Source organism: Silurus aristotelis (genome assembly GCF_946808225.1).
Source record: "Silurus aristotelis genome assembly, chromosome: 16".
In the NCBI taxonomy this organism is placed as follows: Eukaryota; Metazoa; Chordata; class Actinopteri; order Siluriformes; family Siluridae; genus Silurus; species Silurus aristotelis.
The window spans coordinates 16197381-16214640 of NC_139589.1; the positions used below are offsets into that span (position 1 = coordinate 16197381).

Genomic DNA, 17260 nt, shown 5'->3' on the forward strand with positions numbered 1-17260 from the left:
TTGCGAAAGTATTCGGCCCCCTTGAACTTTGCGACCTTTTGCCACATTTCAGGCTTCAAACATTAAGATATGAAACTGTAATATTTTGTGAAGAATAAACAACAAGTGCGACACAATCATGAAGTGGACGAAATTTATTGAATATTTCAAACTTTTTTAACAAATAAAAAAACAAAAAAATTGGGCGTGCAAAATTATTCAGCCCCTTTACTTTCAGTGCAGCAAACTCTCTCCAGAAGTTCAGTAAGGATCTTTGAATGATCCAATGTTGACCTAAATGACTAATGATGATAAATAGAATCCACCTGTGTTTAATCAAGTCTCCGTATAAATGCACCTGCACTGTGATAGTCTCAGAGGTCCGTTTAAAGCGCAGAGAGCATCATGAAGAACAAGGAACACACCAGGCAGGTCCGAGATACTGTTGTGGAGAAGTTTAAAGCCGGATTTGGATACAAAAAGATTTCCCAAGCTTTAAACATCCCAAGGAGCACTGTGCAAGCGATAATATTGAAATGGAAGGAGTATCAGACCACTGCAAATCTACCAAGATCTGGCCGTCCCTCTAAACTTTCAGCTCATACAAGGAGAAGACTGATCAGAGATGCAGCCAAGAGGCCCATGATCACTCTGGATGAACTGAAGAGATCTACAGCTGTGGTGGGAGACTCTGTCCATAGGACAACAATCAGTTGTATACTGCACAAATCTGGCCTTTATAGAAGAGTGGCAAGAAGAAAGCCATTTCTTAAAGATATCCATAAAAAGTGTCGTTTAAAGTTTGCCACAAGCCACCTGGGAGACACACCAAACATGTGGAAGAAGGTGCTCAACAATGCAAAATGTTATGTTTGGCGTAAAAGCAACACAGCTCATCACCCTGAACACACCATCCCCACTGTCAAACATGGTGGTGGCAGCATCATGGTTTGGGCCTGCTTTTCTTCAGCAGGGACAGGGAAGATGGTTAAAATTGATGGGAAGATGGATGGAGCCAAATACAGGACCATTCTGGAAGAAAACCTGATGAAGTCTGCAAAAGACCTGAGACTGGGACGGAGATTTGTCTTCCAACAAGACAATGATCCAAAACATAAAGCAAAATCTACAATGAAATGGTTTACAAATAAACATATCCAGGTGTTAGAATGGCCAAGTCAAAGTCCAGACCTGAATCCAATCGAGAATCTGTGGAAAGAACTGAAAACTGCTGTTCACAAATGCTCTCCATCCAACCTCACTGAGCTCGAGCAAAATTTCAGTCTCTCGATGTGCAAAACTGATAGAGACACACCCCAAGCGACTTACAGCTGTAATCGCAGCAAAAGGTGGCGCTACAAAGTATTAACTTAAGGCGGCTGAATAATTTTGCACGCCCAATTTTTCAGTTTTTTTATTTGTTGAAAAAGTTTGAAATATCCAATAAATTTCGTTCCACTTCATGATTGTGTCCCACTTGTTGTTGATTCTTCACAAAAATTACAGTTTTATATCTTTATGTTTGAAGCCTGAAATGTGGCAAAAGGTCGCAAAGTTCAAGGGGGCGAATACTTTCACAAGGCTATATATATATATATATATATATATATATATATATATATATATATATATATATATATATATATATATATATATATATATTAGTTGTTTTTTTCTTCTTGTTTTACACAGGTAGTGATAAAGTATACCATCAGTGGCTTCTGACATTTAAGGTGGGTTTTCAGGTTCTTGCATGTCTGTTTTCTGTATGAGCATGATGATAATCTTTCTATTTTCCTTCACAGAAAGGTGGCGGGGCCATCTTTAACACTGTGAAGACAAAAGCAAATCCTGCTATGAAAACTGTCTACAAGTTTGTAAGTTTTGTATTTTATAGAATTTCATTTCTTACAATACTATTTAATTTCACAATTTAATATAATGTCAATAAACTATACGAATATTAAACAAAAAGATCTTGTCCATGATTTTCATTTTTAAATATTTGGGTGTTTGTATCAGCAATTTTATTTTAATCTATCAAACAACTGAAGGACACAGTAATATTTCAGTAGTGAAATGAGGTTTATGCACCTGTCTAATTTTGTTTTGATGCATATTGCGCATTTTCTGTTAATCCAATAAACCTCATTTCACTACTGAAATATTACTGTGTCCTTCAGTTATTTGATAGATCAAAATAAAATTGCTGATCCAAACACGTAAATATTTATTAATGAAAATCATGGACATTGTCAGGGGTTCCTAAACTTTTGCATACAACTGTATCTATAGGCCTGAAAAAGTATTTAGAATCATAATGATTTAATTATATGTTTATGTAATGTGTATAATCTTTGGTTGCTGGAAAAGTTCTGCATAGTTCTGCATCTATGGACAGAATATTACCTCCGCTCAGTTATAAGTCTCAGTTCAGGTTATGTTATAGCAAGTTTTGCCAGATCTCTAGTTTATCTAGAGATCTGGCAAAAGATAGCCCCATGCTATTGTGTTTTAAAGATAGCCCCATACTATTGTGTTTTATATTCAGACTGCTAGCAGTGGTACAGTAATTCAACCTTAGCAACTCAATCCTATTGATCAAATTGTTCATTCAGATTTCAGATTCACATTTTGTGACTTTCTGAATTTCATCAGTGTAGGCTAGCTTTGGGAAAATGGTTACGAATTAGGATACAATTGTATTTTTTTATTTATGTATGTCTATGAAGTAGTTTTCAACAGCATAATAATAAAGCCCTTATTAAGTTGTACACATTCGTGTATAGAGGATTATGCTATGTGTAAAAATGCTATACATGAAGAGCACCTAATTCTTGTTTTAGTCTAGTTCTAGGCTTTTTCCCTCTCTCTTCTTGCTGAAATTGCAGCAGCTGAACGAACCACATGTATAGATCATCCAAGCTGACATAAATGATTCAGCAGATCATTTATTCACGCAGTTTGGTCTTTTCATTTATTTAGTTCATTCCAAACAATTACCTGTTACTGATTAATTACAAACCTACACTGAAAGATCCGACTTGAAATTTGTTGTTTAATAAATATTATTGAACAAATGACAAATACAGCTATTGTATTATATATCTGCTAATTTTGAAACATAAGCACAACTTACAATAAATGTCAGTGCTTAGTTGGTTTTGATCCATATTTCTGTGGCTTACTGTCTTTTGCAGGCAAAGGACCATGCCAAAATGGGCATCAAAGAAGTGAGGAGTCGTCTTAAGCAAAAGGTAAACTTACATGTTTTGACATACTATGGTGTCTGAAATGTTGGGAACCATTAGAATTTTCTAAATATTTTTTGGCATAAATAAGATAAAAAAAAATTATACTTGGTAATTTATTTATTGAGAAAATATGGTCAATATTGCATATCTGCAAGTGGCAAACATTTCTTTCAGTATTTCATTCAATTGAAGACAGGACTTTGGCCATTCTAAAGCATTCTAAAACTTTGTACCTCTTTAACCGTTCATTCGTAAAAATTGTGCGCTTGGGGTGGATGTCTTGCCGCATGACCCATTTCCTTTTTAGATTTAGTTCATGGATAGATGTCCTGACATTTTTCTTCAGAATTTGCGGGTATAATTCTAACTTCGTTGTTCCATCAATAATGGCAAGCCATCCTGGCCCGTATGCAGCAAAACAGCCTCGAACTATGATACTACCACCACCATGTTACACAGATGGGACAGGCTTCTTATAGTGGAGTGCAGTGTTTAAATTTTCAGAACTGTGTCTATCTCTTTTTTTTTTTTTTTATCTCCTTTGTTTGTGCCATGATGCACGATTACAAACATGTCTTACAGACTTTAATAGACCCTTGTAAAACAAGGGACTCTCTGACACCTGATTGTCATTTGATTGAAAATATATGGACTTTAATTTAATTTAATCATCTTCTGCTAATCCTAGTGGTTCACATATTTTTGCCACTTGATTTGTCTCAATAAATAAAAGACCAAGTATGAAATTTTTATCTCATTTGTTTGGTTAGGTTCACTTTGTCTACTTTTGGCAGTTTGATTATAAAATCTGATGCTTTGACTTTCAAGCCAAACTGTACACATACATACCAAAATATCTTAGCCTGGTATGACCTTTTTCAGGAGATGACTGAGAACAGCCAGTCCACCAGCAGAGATAAATCTACCTCCACCCATTCAGTGTCTACACAGAGAAAGGATGCACATGTCTGGGAACAGAGACAACCAGTTACAGTGCACTTTGGACAGGTATGCAGGACATTCTGTTGACAACAATTGAGTGTGTTACCTTTTAGTTATTTTTTAATTGGAATCTGGTGTGTAAGGGTGAGGAGGATGACTCGGGCAGAAAAGAGAATTTTAGCAGATCTCCAGGCTATTAACATTAACATGAACAAGGAACTCTACAGAACAAAGAACCTCAACTGAAACGATATTTTATTAAAAAAAATTATAATAAATAAATAAATAAAAACAGGCTAAGGTTTTGTTGTTTTGTATGTTCCTTTCTTTTATAATGAAGTTAATATCTGTAGCCTTCCTGTGGGCTCACCACCTGCAGGAGGGACCGTGAGGGACGGTGCTGTGAGGATTGGGCAGCAGTCGAAGGCGGGGGTCTGCTTAGACTGCTGCCCCCGCGACCCGAATTACGGATAAGCGGGAGAGAATGAATGAATGAATGAATATCTGTAGCACTCAATGATTCTCCTCTGTCTTGCACTTTAGAAATTTTGCCTCGGTGTGCTCTAATAGTCTACCACACATGAACCACGCGAGAGTTCGTGTCCGACCTTGTGCCTGTAAATCATTATTTTATTTGCCATTGTTGCTTTTGTGCAGTAGATAAATAACATAGTATTTGTTTGTATTTATTTATTTTTAAAAATATATACTTTTAAGACCATTTTGCATGAGTCCAGCAAATGAATTTTTTTTTTTTAAGGCAAACATGAACAATTAGTGTATGAACTATTGGGTAATTATAATAAAAAGTTTCTATCAATGTCTTTGTTTAACAACTATTTGAAACCAGCTAAGGTGATAAACAGAATTAGCCATTTGAGATGATAAATATTTTTGTGTTTAAAAGCTACTATCCATATACTTATACTATGAGCACAGAGATTTCCGAATGAGGACCGGTGAAGTAGCTGCTGGAGTTTACTTGCAAAAAAAAGTTGATCATGATTTGGTGTTTTTTTCTTTCTCTATTATAATTTAGTTAATGGATAATAAATGTATTTTATTATTTTATAAAAATATGGAACTATAATTTGACAGTAGAACGTGGCATAATTAATTAAACATGCATTGATTTTCTTTTTAAAAAATTTAGGAAGGCTAAAAATTTTAACCAAATATTGTGTGTAATTAAAACTAAATATTTGGACAAAAATGGAGTCCTAAAAATTGCACGACACAACCAAAAGTTTTAGACACCTGACCAGCATACTTATATATGGCACCAACAAAACTGTTGTCCACTTTTTTTCACAGCATTCTTTGGACTTTCAAAGATGTTTCTTGTTTCTGAAATTCACAAACCACCATATCTAGTGCCAACAACCTCAGCACTTACAACCAATTCACAAACTTCACACGTTGTCCCCATTCTGATGTTTGATTTTAACTGGATTTTTGACCTGTATCTGTATGATTTTATGCACTGTGTTGCCGCCACATTTTGGCTGATTAGATAAAAAAAATATATATTAAAATGCAGGTTTACAGATGAAAAAACATCTTGAGAGTCCAAGGGCAATATGAAAATTTGCAGTATCTTCACAGAAATGTAATTCAGGTAGCAATTTTCAGTTATTAAGCTGCAGAGGAAAATTGCCTCAAATCGTAAAGATTTACTCACATGTTTTTGGATTTAGCCACAGGCTAGAAGCTTTAGATAGGATTAAAATTAAGTATACAGCTAACTTCTACCACTGGGTTTAATCTTAAGTTTCAGATTACAATTTAGTAATAATCAAAGTGCTATAGGAGCAAATAAAGGACTACATCAGTCATGCCATGCATGAGCATAATTTGTCAAATTACCGTATTTTTCGGACTATAAGCCGCTACTTTTTTCTCACGTTTTGAACCCCGTGGCTTAAACAACGAAGCGGATAATTTATGAATTTTTCCTGGGTTTTTCCCGGTTTCAGAAACTTCAAGTTAAAAAACTGAACCCCATAACATTAGACCAATGAAATTTCTGAACGGAAAAGAAAAAACTGCTGCACCGCTTCGGGAGAAAAAAACTTCCATCAGGTGATTTTTAAACACACGACGATGCCAAAAGATAAACTCCTGAGAGAAATTGTTGTGAAAGGAAGGAGGAAGACAGTGAACAATGACTTTCTTGGTCGGCTACTGTTAAGATACAAGCCGTTGTAACGCGTTGAATCTGGGTCATGGGAGAGCTTGCTAACTCCAGTTGCAACAGAAATCATATAAGCACAGACAGGTTTCCAAAACTGGTGTTTTTTTATTTTTCTTGGCAACAGCCTTACGGGTTAGACAAAGAAACTTAGAAATGAGCATCAGACAACAATAAGGACATAATCCTCAGTCTTACACACACGCAGTAATATCGGTAGAATGCAGTGCCAGGCTATTCCCAAAATAGAAAAGGAAGCGCAACATATTTCACCCGTTACACCGTGTGTAACGTGTCTTTCGTTAATGCCTGTGTAAAGTATATAAGTGAAGACGGCTTATAGACAGGTGCGGCTTATTTATGTTCGAAATAAAAATATTTGAAAAATTCAGTGGGTGCGGATTATATATGGGTGCACTTTATAGTCAGGAAATTACGGTAATCACAATTCATACAATTATCTTTTCAATCCAGGAGGTTAGATTTTTTTAAAAGCAATAGTGCTGCTGGCTTCTCTACTTCAATATTTTATTCATGTGTTTGATTTCCATTATGTATGTTTGTCAGAGAAAACCATCAAAGGTATAAATATACTATCATAGTGGTATAATCACAACACCTTACCAATCCTTCTCTATGATATTTTCATTTAGAGATCTTTTTAAACTGAATGTAGGCTTTTTAATTTTAGCTTGAAGGTAGTACTTTTAAAGATTTAGACAAGTTTATGGAAGCAATCACCTATTTTTGTGCCTGTGGCACATATAGGTCTTACTTCTGCAGGTCTGGCTTATTCTGTTGGACAGATGTTATTTACCATCATGTTATTAATTTATTACTACCATATGAAGTTAAAATGATCCTGTACTATGTTCGATACCCTGACTGTGTGTGTGTGTGTGTGTGTGTGTGTGTGTGTGTGTGTGTGTGTGTGTGTGTGTGTGTGTGTGTGTGTGTGTGTGTGTGTGTGTGTACGCATGGGGGTGTAGTCTTTCCATCCATGGCCGCTAGCAGTAAAGAGACCACACAGCAACCTGGAACTCGAAGGCAGTCATGAACAGTAAGACAATGACATACATTTACATTACACGTAAAAGTGTAACATACTGTTAGACTCACCTTTGTGCATATTGCCCCTTTCAGCCAAAAATCAATGAACAATTTTGTGACACTTGTAATATTTTAAACCAGTGACACACAGGACACAGACGGTGGGGGAGGGTATACAATGGAGATCTCTCTCTTTATGACTTTATGGACATTATGGCTGTTGACAGTAACAAGATACATCAAGATAGTTATGTCAATTGGTTAGCTGGTATTTTCTAAATGTTTTATTCTTGTGTATTCTTATTTGTTCATTGAGGACCTGTTCTCTGCACTTATGGTATGCATGGAATTATTGTTAATACTACCACTTTCCACAAGAAATTTCTGTGCCTTGTGAATGGGACCAGTGTTGCATGGACATCTTCAGTATCACTTTCAAAAATGTAATAATTGCCAAGATTTAAGTGGATTTTATTTATGCATTAAATGCTAATTCAAACAGTGCTGTACTCAACAGCAGGGGTTCTGAAACCTTTTACGGGCCTCCTTTAACTGTTTAAGAAACAATCAAACAAATAAATAAAAAAAATGAGCAGGGTTTTACTGTATAAACACATACACAACATTTCAATAATTTGATTATAGTATTTAGGCTAGGTATTGGGGCTTGTTTATCCTTAGATTTCTTTTTGAAAATTAAAATGGTCATTAGAATCCAGTTGACCTTAATTATATGTATCTGATAATGGTGGGTTGTTGTAAGTTGTCAGTCACTGACAGGCAAAAAGCTATTTATTTAAAGCTAGATATTTGTTTATACATGATGCTGCAGTTGTGCTAAGCTTTTGCTGTCTCCAGAACAATAATAACATTATGTTGAGTGCACAAAAAAAAAGGATCATCGAAAAAACTTACGTCGAAATCACAAAAATGGGTATTGTGATCACATGAAAATGAGAAAGGACGAATAGTAAAAATAATAAATGATGGCTTCTGTACTACAATTGCATGAATTATTTGTTCAGTTTAGTATATGAACCAATATAAGGTAATATAAGGTGCAGAGAACAAAAATCTGTGGCAATAAGGAAGGGAGTAAAATCAACTGTCTCGCATCCCACAGTGTATTTTATTTTGAAAATTGGTGATTAAAATGTTAAATATGTCAATGTGAAATAACTATAAATGGAAAGCATATATGTTTTATTGCACAGTAATTAATCTGGCACAATATTTTGTCATTAAATTAATCTCTTTTACATTCTCTTTACATTTTTTCTTGGATAGGTGTGTTATAGTACACTTCGATGTTTTCACAGCTAACACCTTTTTTTTCTTTTTTTGTGTGCCTGTACACTGTCTTTCCTTCTGTCTGTCTGTCTTCTCAATGACTAGCTTTATGCGCCCTTCACGTCACTACACTGTGTTTCTATGTGAGGACTCCTCTGGTGATGAACTGTCACAGGACGATGACTTCATCTCTGCTTTTCCTGATCACTTCCTTGTCTCCACACCCTTTGAATGGTCTATTGTTTAATCTGCCTTTGAACCATTCACAACCTGACCACTATTCTCTACCAGTAATTAACCTAATAAAATTTAGAATTGATCATAATGATATGTTAATTTCAAATGTGTATGTGAATCTTGGGAAAAAATACTAGACACTGATTAATACAAAACAATCTACACCATCAGTTTTAATTAGATAGGTCTTTCAAAATATATTCTGGAGTTTGTGGAAAAACATAAATATTAAATGACTATGTAATATAACAGTTAGGACGACCATAAATGTCTGAGATTGGTCAGTTGCATGGCTAATGTAGTTATTACATGTTGTTGTTGTTTGTTTGTTTGTCTGTGTGTCAGGTCTCAATCTTATCAATCTCTGAAGGACACAGAACTTGAGGAAAAGAAGGAGGAAGTTGGGAGTGTGTGTTTCCAGAATAACACAGCCATGCATGGGCCAATACATACTAAGTTATCCGAGCTGAGTCTTTTAGATGACTCCTTCAGCAGCCAGCAGGAGAAGCCAACATATGCCTTACATACTATAAACAGCACACACACAGTGTTTGACTCAGGACAGAGCCTAGAGGAGCTAAGTTCGGGCTGCAAGCCAATTGAACAGCATGGCAACTTTCGCTATCAGGTGCCTTTTACATTGTAATATTCAATTAATTCACTTAACATGTGCTTCTCTTTTCTACATGTTTTATTAAATGCGTTTATATATTGCATGTTAATGTTCATACACTGAGTTTTTGGTGTTTGTGTGTCTGTAGCAAATGGAGCTACCTGATGATGAAAATATTCAGGCTTTTCTGGACCTGAAGCACACCAGTCACAACAACCATTGGAGCCAGACGTTACCAGACAGTGTAGCCTTTTCCAGCCAAGACTTGTCTTCCTTTAATATGCCATTGTCTGTATTACCACGGGAACCCTCCACTCCCAGAAAGGAAAAAGCTTTCCCTGGAACAGACATGATTGGGGAAAGGAGTATAACAATTCCTCGCCCACAAGCACAGAAAAAAATACCAGAACCAGGAGCTGTGCTTTCTCCAACAGTAACTTTGCTGCAAGGCTTGAGACAGCATGAAAAAGAGCTGGCAGAAAGTGTAAAAGGGCAGGTGCTTCACCTGACAGACAGTACATCCCCCCTAACACAGTCTCAGCCACCCAGCAAAGTTTCAGGGTCTGACCTGCTTCACTTGCTAGATCCTCTAAATAGAAGCGAACAGCCCTCTGAACCATCACTACCCCCACGGTCTTCTTTGACTCCATTTCAAGGGCAGCCCCCTTTTAATCCCTTCACACAGGTCCCTCAATACATTTTCCAAAAATACTATAACCCCATGCCTCAGGGCCACCATGACAATGCCTTTAGCACTGCCTACTTGTCACCACAAACTACTGCCTATTTCCATACCTCACCTGTCTTGATGTTTAGTCAGGCTTCCTCTATGAGTGGAGCCAAAATTAATGGGGTATTTCCAACTGACAGAGCCTCACCAGCCTCCAGCAGTAGCACCTCTCTTTATAGTCTGATTGACTCTCCAACCCCATCCTGTCTATCCCAGGCTCTACCACCCACCCACCTGGCAGACAGACCTACTGACCCCTTCAGTGACCTTCTCACCATGGAATCATCCTCCACGGTTTTAACCACACAAACAAAAAGGAAAATGGAAGACTTGCATAGAAAATGGGAGACTTTTGACTAATCTACCTGACATGTGTCCTAGCTACTAGATCTATGGTATTTAAACAGACAATGTATATCTCAGCCTGGTTATACTTACAGTAGAGGTTAAGCTAGCACAGTTAGGCAGGAACCAGGTGTTTGACTTTATCAGCCACATCTTCCAGCCAGTATTCCAATGATGTTACTTGTTAATGTTTGGGTTATTTTGTTTGTTTATTTGGCTTCTGAACAATGCCACAAACGTTTATAAATCCACACTAGTTTTGAATGATTGCATGAATAGTTATTTGAAACAAGTGATTACACACTATAGATTAAACAGCTAAAACACAAAACATGACTCCAATATGTTTACCCCTAAACACTGTTTATTAATGATTTTCTGTTCAAAATGTTCATTTCAATCTTCCTATTTGACATTCACTATTTTTATATCCCTGCTTTTCTTATGCACAAAGCTATATAATGCTCTAATATCTCTCCCCTAAACCTAATGCATTGCTGTTAATTTATTGGAGATCATCTGAATGCAAGTGCAAATGTTCAAGAGAGCAGAGTGCAAATTAGACCAGATTAGACTTAGTTAGTCATTATAGTCCCTGTCACATATAATAATAAATATTACAGGGCCATATTCAGACTTAGTAACTTGAATCAGCTGATGTCAATATTTATGGACATGATTACATGCTTGTGTGCAGGATGTAGGTTATTTTGCTAGTCTATTTTGTGTTGTTGATTAATAAAATATTACCAATAATTTTGTTATAACAATGCTGCAGATGCTGTTTTAAATCCGTACTAAGTGTATGTAACTTAATTATATTAAGTCGCTAGGTTATGTCGGTGACTTTAATAGTATGATGCAACTAAAAAGGCTGCCAGTCAGTGCCGGACAATCACATTAGACTATGGTGTTGCTGTTTACCGTGTATTAATTATTTTTTAACTTAATTTAAATAATCTCAAAATATAGAGTGAGATCTTTACTGTAAAATGAATTAATGCAGGGTATAGGGCAACACCATATGCTAATTTCATTATGTTGCTTATAGCCACATTCATTTGTTAAACATTAGAGAAATACTCACGCAGTGGATTTTGATTGGGGTCACTGACATGGCTGGGGTGGTCATTTTCCGACACAGTGAAATCGCCTAGGTAATGCTAGTCATGTATTTTAACAGTACCCTTTTCCCTTACTGTTTATTTCCTCACTGAATGGATTCAGCTAGTGAAGGCACAAAATTGCACTTTTAGAAACCAGAACAACGCAAATTAAAATCTAATGTTTAATGATAGTTAAGAAGTCCTCAGACTTAACTGTGGACTTCACTATCATGTAGATGAGTAGCAGAGAGAATTAATTTAAATGATTTTCTTTGCCCTATATAGTAGGAGTGTAACGGTACACAAAATTCACAAATTAAAGTCACAAATTTAAATACATGATTAGCGGCTAATGCTAGCATTTTGGATACGTGTACCGTTACACCCCTACAATATAGGCTCAATTGTGGACGAGAAATGTTGATTTCTGATACATTGCTTATCTTAGGACCAAATTTTTATGGATAATATTAATGTAATGTGTGTATATATATATATATATATATATATATATATATATATATATATATATATATATATATATATATATATATATATATACATACATATATATACATACATATATACAGTGAGGAAAATAAGTATTTGAACACCCTGCTATTTTGCAAGTTCTCCCACTTAGAAATCATGGAGGGGTCTGAAATTGTCATCGTAGGTGCATGTCCACTGTGAGAGACATAATCTAAAAAAAAAAATCCAGAAATCACAATATATGATTTTTAAACTATTTATTTGTATGATACAGCTGCAAAAAAGTATTTGAACACCTGTCTATCAGCTAGAATTCTGACCCTCAAAGACCTGTTAGTCTGCCTTTAAAATGTCCACCCCCACTACATTTATTATCCTAAATTAGATGCACCTGTTTGAGGTCGTTAGCTGCATAAAGACACCTGTCCACCCCATACAATCAGTAAGAATCCAACTACTAACATGGCCAAGACCAAAGAGCTGTCCAAAGACACTAAAGACAGAATTGTACACCTCCACAAGGCTGGAAAGGGCTACGGGGAAATTGCCAAGCAGCTTGGTGAAAAAAGGTCCACTGTTGGAGCAATCATTCGAAAATGGAAGAAGCTAAACATGACTGTCAATCTCCCTCGGACTGGGGCTCCATGCAAGATCTCACCTCGTGGGGTCTCAATGATCCTAAGGAAGGTGAGAAATCAGCCCAGAACTACATGGGAGGAGCTGGTCGATGACCTAAAAAGAGCTGGGACCACCGTTTCCAAAGTTACTGTTGGTAATACACTAAGACGTCATGGTTTGAAATCATGCATGGCAAGGAAGGTTCCCCTGCTTAAACCAGCACATGTCCAGGCACGTCTTAAGTTTGCCAGTGACCATTTGGATGATCCAGAGGAGTCATAAGAGAAAGTCATGTGGTCAGATAAGACCAAATTATAACTTTTGGGTCATAATTTCACTAAACGTGTTTGGAGGAAGAAGAATGATGAGTACCATCCCAAGAACACCATCCCTACTGTGAAGCATGGGGGTGGTAGCATCATGCTTTGGGGGTGTTTTTCTGCACATGGGACAGGGCGACTGCACTGTATTAAGGAGAGGATGACCGGGGCCATGTATTGCGAGATTTTGAGGAACAACCTCCTTCCCTCAGTTAGAGCATTGAAGATGGGTCGAGGCTGGGTCTTCCAACATGACAATGACCCAAAGCACACAGCCAGGATAACCAAGGAGTGGCTCTGTAAGAAGCATCTCAAGGTCCTGGCGTGGCCTAGCCAGTCTCCAGACCTAAACCCAATAGAGAATCTTTGGAGGGAGCTCAAACTCCTTGTTTCTTAGTGACAGGCCAGAAACCTGACTGATCTAGAGAAGATCTGTGTGGAGGAGTGGGCCAAAATCCCTCCTGCAGTGTGTGCAAACCTGGTGAAAAACTACAGGAAACGTTTGACCTCTGTAATTGCAAACAAAGGCTGCTGTTCCAAATATTAACATTGACTTTCTCAGGTGTTCAAATACTTATTTGCAGCTGTATCATACAAATAAATAGTTAAAAAATCATACATTTTGATTTCTGGATTTTTTTTTTTAGATTATGTCTCTCACAGTGGACATGCACCTACGATGACAATTTCAGACCCCTCCATGATTTCTAAGTGGGAGAACTTGCAAAATAGCAGGGTGTTCGAATACTTATTTTCCTCACTGTATATATATATATATATATATATATATATATATATATATATATATATATATATATATATATATACATACATATATATACATACATATATATACACACATACATATATATACACACATACATATATATACACACATACATATATATATATATATATATATATATATATATATATATATATATATATATATATATATATATATATATATATATATATATATATATATACATACACACACACATTTTATATATATATATATATATATATATATATATATATATATATATATATATATATATATATATACACACATACATATATATATATATACACATACATATATATATATACACATACATACAGTGCAGGAAGTATTCACAACGCTTTCCATTTATTTAATGCTGCAGCCTTATTCTAAAATGGATTAAATTCATTATTTTCTTTTAATTCCTACAAACAATGCACCATAATGATAATGTAAGTGTGTTTGAAATCTCTGCAAATGTATTGAAAATAAAAAACCAAAAAAAATATTAAATAATAATAATTAATTCATTAACTATAGAAATGAAACTTGGATATATTTAAGAGTAGTTTATGTGCAGCTTGTATAGCAGTATAGATTTTCTATCCTCTGAAAATAACTCCTCATACAGCAATTATTGTCTAAATAACAAAATTGTGTACACTCTAAGTAAATGTGTCCAAAGTGTCAATATTTTCTGCGAGGACCATTGTTATTAATATATGAAACGATTCCTTAAGTATTTTTAATACAAAAAAATCATCAAAGCAAATAATTTGCTTTGTATATTTCCATTTAACTATACATGGAGCATTGTGTTTCCCCACAGACCATTAATACTGATGCACCACCCGCAAAACACTGGAGGGTGCTGGACAGGTAAAAACGGTCCAGAATGAAAAATAGAGGAACAGGGATAAAACGGTGAGGTGTGACAAGTTTCAGGCCAAAGAAAATGACTATGTTTCCATATTTTGGGATCATTTCAAACTAAAACGAAGAAAACACTGTACAGTGCATTTACCTTTTTACAGTAATTTGGAATTGATTTTTTTTATATTTTTATGTTTTGATGTAATATGGCAATTAAATGCATTAAAAGGGTTTAGTTTTCACAGATATTCTTGTATGCAATTTCAGCAATAAACATTTTATATTTTCTGAAAAGGAAACAAATTACTTGAAGTACTTATCCACTTACTTGAATAATCGATGGTATAATCATCAGAACTCAATTACTAGTGTAATCGATAGCTGTGTGTGTTTACAAGACTGTATATTTAAACAGTCTGGAAATTCCAGTGATAACTTTGAGAGCCTTCTTTTTGGCTAGTCAAAATTAGAAGTTAATTGACAATTTATAGCCAGTTCTGTTTTTGCACTTTATACCATGGAAAAATGCTAACAAAAAAAGGACTTCCTCAACTAATTAGGAGCAATTTCAAAACAACAGAAGATACCACAAGGATCTGTACCAGCAATTGTATTAAATGCAAATTCTTTGAAATAACAACAAAGGAACAGGTGAAGGATTGGGACATCAATTAACAATTATGTCCTACATTGCCATAGCCTGAAAAGCTTTATTGCAAATAAGAACCCCCCTACTCCAATTATGTAGGGAAAAGGACAGAATCATTAAGAGGGAAGATTTTGTAGATATACTCAAACAAACCTCAAGACATTGTCGAAACGGGGTCTTCCAACAGTTTAATGATCCTAACCATACCAATAAAGATAGAGGTTTAAAGACAACATATTGAAAGTGTTGGTCTCTACTCCACTGGTAGCATGAATCTTTATCCTAGGTGCATGTGTAATTTCAGCTTCAACTATATCAGCTGTTAAGGATTGCTTCAAACCTTTGACCAAAGTTTTGTTAAAGGGTTAAACTGCTGTGTAACTCAGGTATTTAAGGGTATGAAGGAAGACAGTAGAAGACAGGAATTTTATCTAAACATGTGTATGTGTAATACTACCATCATGATGTAGCGCTTTGAGCATCTAGTCAAGAGGCACATTCACTCTGCTCTGCCCACCTCACTGGACCCACTCCAATTTGCATACTGTTCTAATCGCTCCACCGATGACGATCTCCTACACCCTGCACTCTCTCCTCTCACATCTGTACACAAAGGACACATATGTCAGAATGCTGTTCATTGACTTCAGCTCAGCATTCAATACAATCATCCCTCAGCAACTGGTGGGTAAAATTGAACACTCCACTCTGCTACTACTCTGCAGCAGAACATCAGGCACCATGACATTAAACACAGGTGCCCCCCCAAGGCTGTGTGCTAAGCCCACTGCAGTTCACATTGCTCATCCAAAAGTCAGAATCCAACCCCATCGTCAAGTTTGCTGACGACACGACAGTAGTGGGCCTCATCAGCAATAACACACCATACACAGTGGAGGTGGAACACCTGGTGAACTGGTGTCACAACAACAACATATCCCTTAATGTAGACAAAACAAAGGTTGACTTCAGGAAAGCGTCAGGTGTCCACCCTCCCCTGCTCATAAAAGGCTCAGTCAGTAGGAGAGAGTCAGTAGTACCAGGTTTCTAGGTATACACATCTCTGATGACCTCACCGGGACTACCAACACCAACTCCACTGTGATGAAGGCACAACATCATCTTCACTTCCTGAGGAGATTGAAGAGAGCCAGCCTCCAACCACCCATACTTACCAACATCTACAGAGGAACTGTAGAGAGCATACTGGCCAGCTAAATCACTGTGTGGTTCGGAAACACCCTGATGCTACCCATGACCTTGCTCCCTCCTCCTTAACTGTGCTCTATGGGTATGACTGGACATATCATGAACATTAACGCACACTCGCATTCAGCCACTTTACTGTGCACTAAAATGCTCATTGGACACTGTAGCACATCTGCAGACATCTGCACTCAGGGACTTTTTACTAAAGACATCCACCCATTCTGTTAAACATTACATGCTGGATATTGCACACACTTGAACATTGTGTACACTTGTACATTCTGGACATTACACACTAGACATTTCACACAGTTGCACGCGGTCACTTTGACTGCGCATTCGCACGTTACTGAACTCTGTTATTGCACTACCTACATTCCAACCTCATATCTAGCACATCTACAGTACCTCATATGTATCACACATTAACTCTGCTATGTCCTAAATTTACTCTTTATTTATTTATGTTTAATGTTACCCTTGCTGTTTCACTTTGTCATCTTGGTCCGTAGTAACGGCATTTCGTTTTTTTGTATACTGTGTAGGTGGAAGAATGACAATAAAACTTTAGTTGA

The 17260-nt window shown here is 36.3% G+C and overlaps 1 protein-coding gene across 2 annotated transcripts in view; it reads left to right on the forward strand.

Moving 5' to 3' along the window:
* The window catches only part of dennd1a (DENN/MADD domain containing 1A), a 45178-nt gene extending 33780 nt beyond the window's left edge, over positions 1 to 11398 (forward strand). The window contains exons 16-23 of one of the 2 annotated variants that reach the window (XM_083565058.1): positions 1672 to 1712; positions 1785 to 1856; positions 3180 to 3236; positions 4116 to 4241; positions 7356 to 7426; positions 8812 to 8940; positions 9289 to 9571; positions 9705 to 11398. In XM_083565058.1, coding sequence (XP_083421184.1) covers positions 1672 to 1712; positions 1785 to 1856; positions 3180 to 3236; positions 4116 to 4241; positions 7356 to 7426; positions 8812 to 8940; positions 9289 to 9571; positions 9705 to 10646 — 1721 coding nt within the window. In that variant the 3' untranslated portion in view covers positions 10647 to 11398. The remainder of the gene's footprint in view (positions 1 to 1671; positions 1713 to 1784; positions 1857 to 3179; positions 3237 to 4115; positions 4242 to 7355; positions 7427 to 8811; positions 8941 to 9288; positions 9572 to 9704) is intronic. The other variant, XM_083565059.1, reaches the window with a different exon arrangement.
* The last annotated feature ends 5862 nt before the right edge of the window (positions 11399 to 17260 follow it).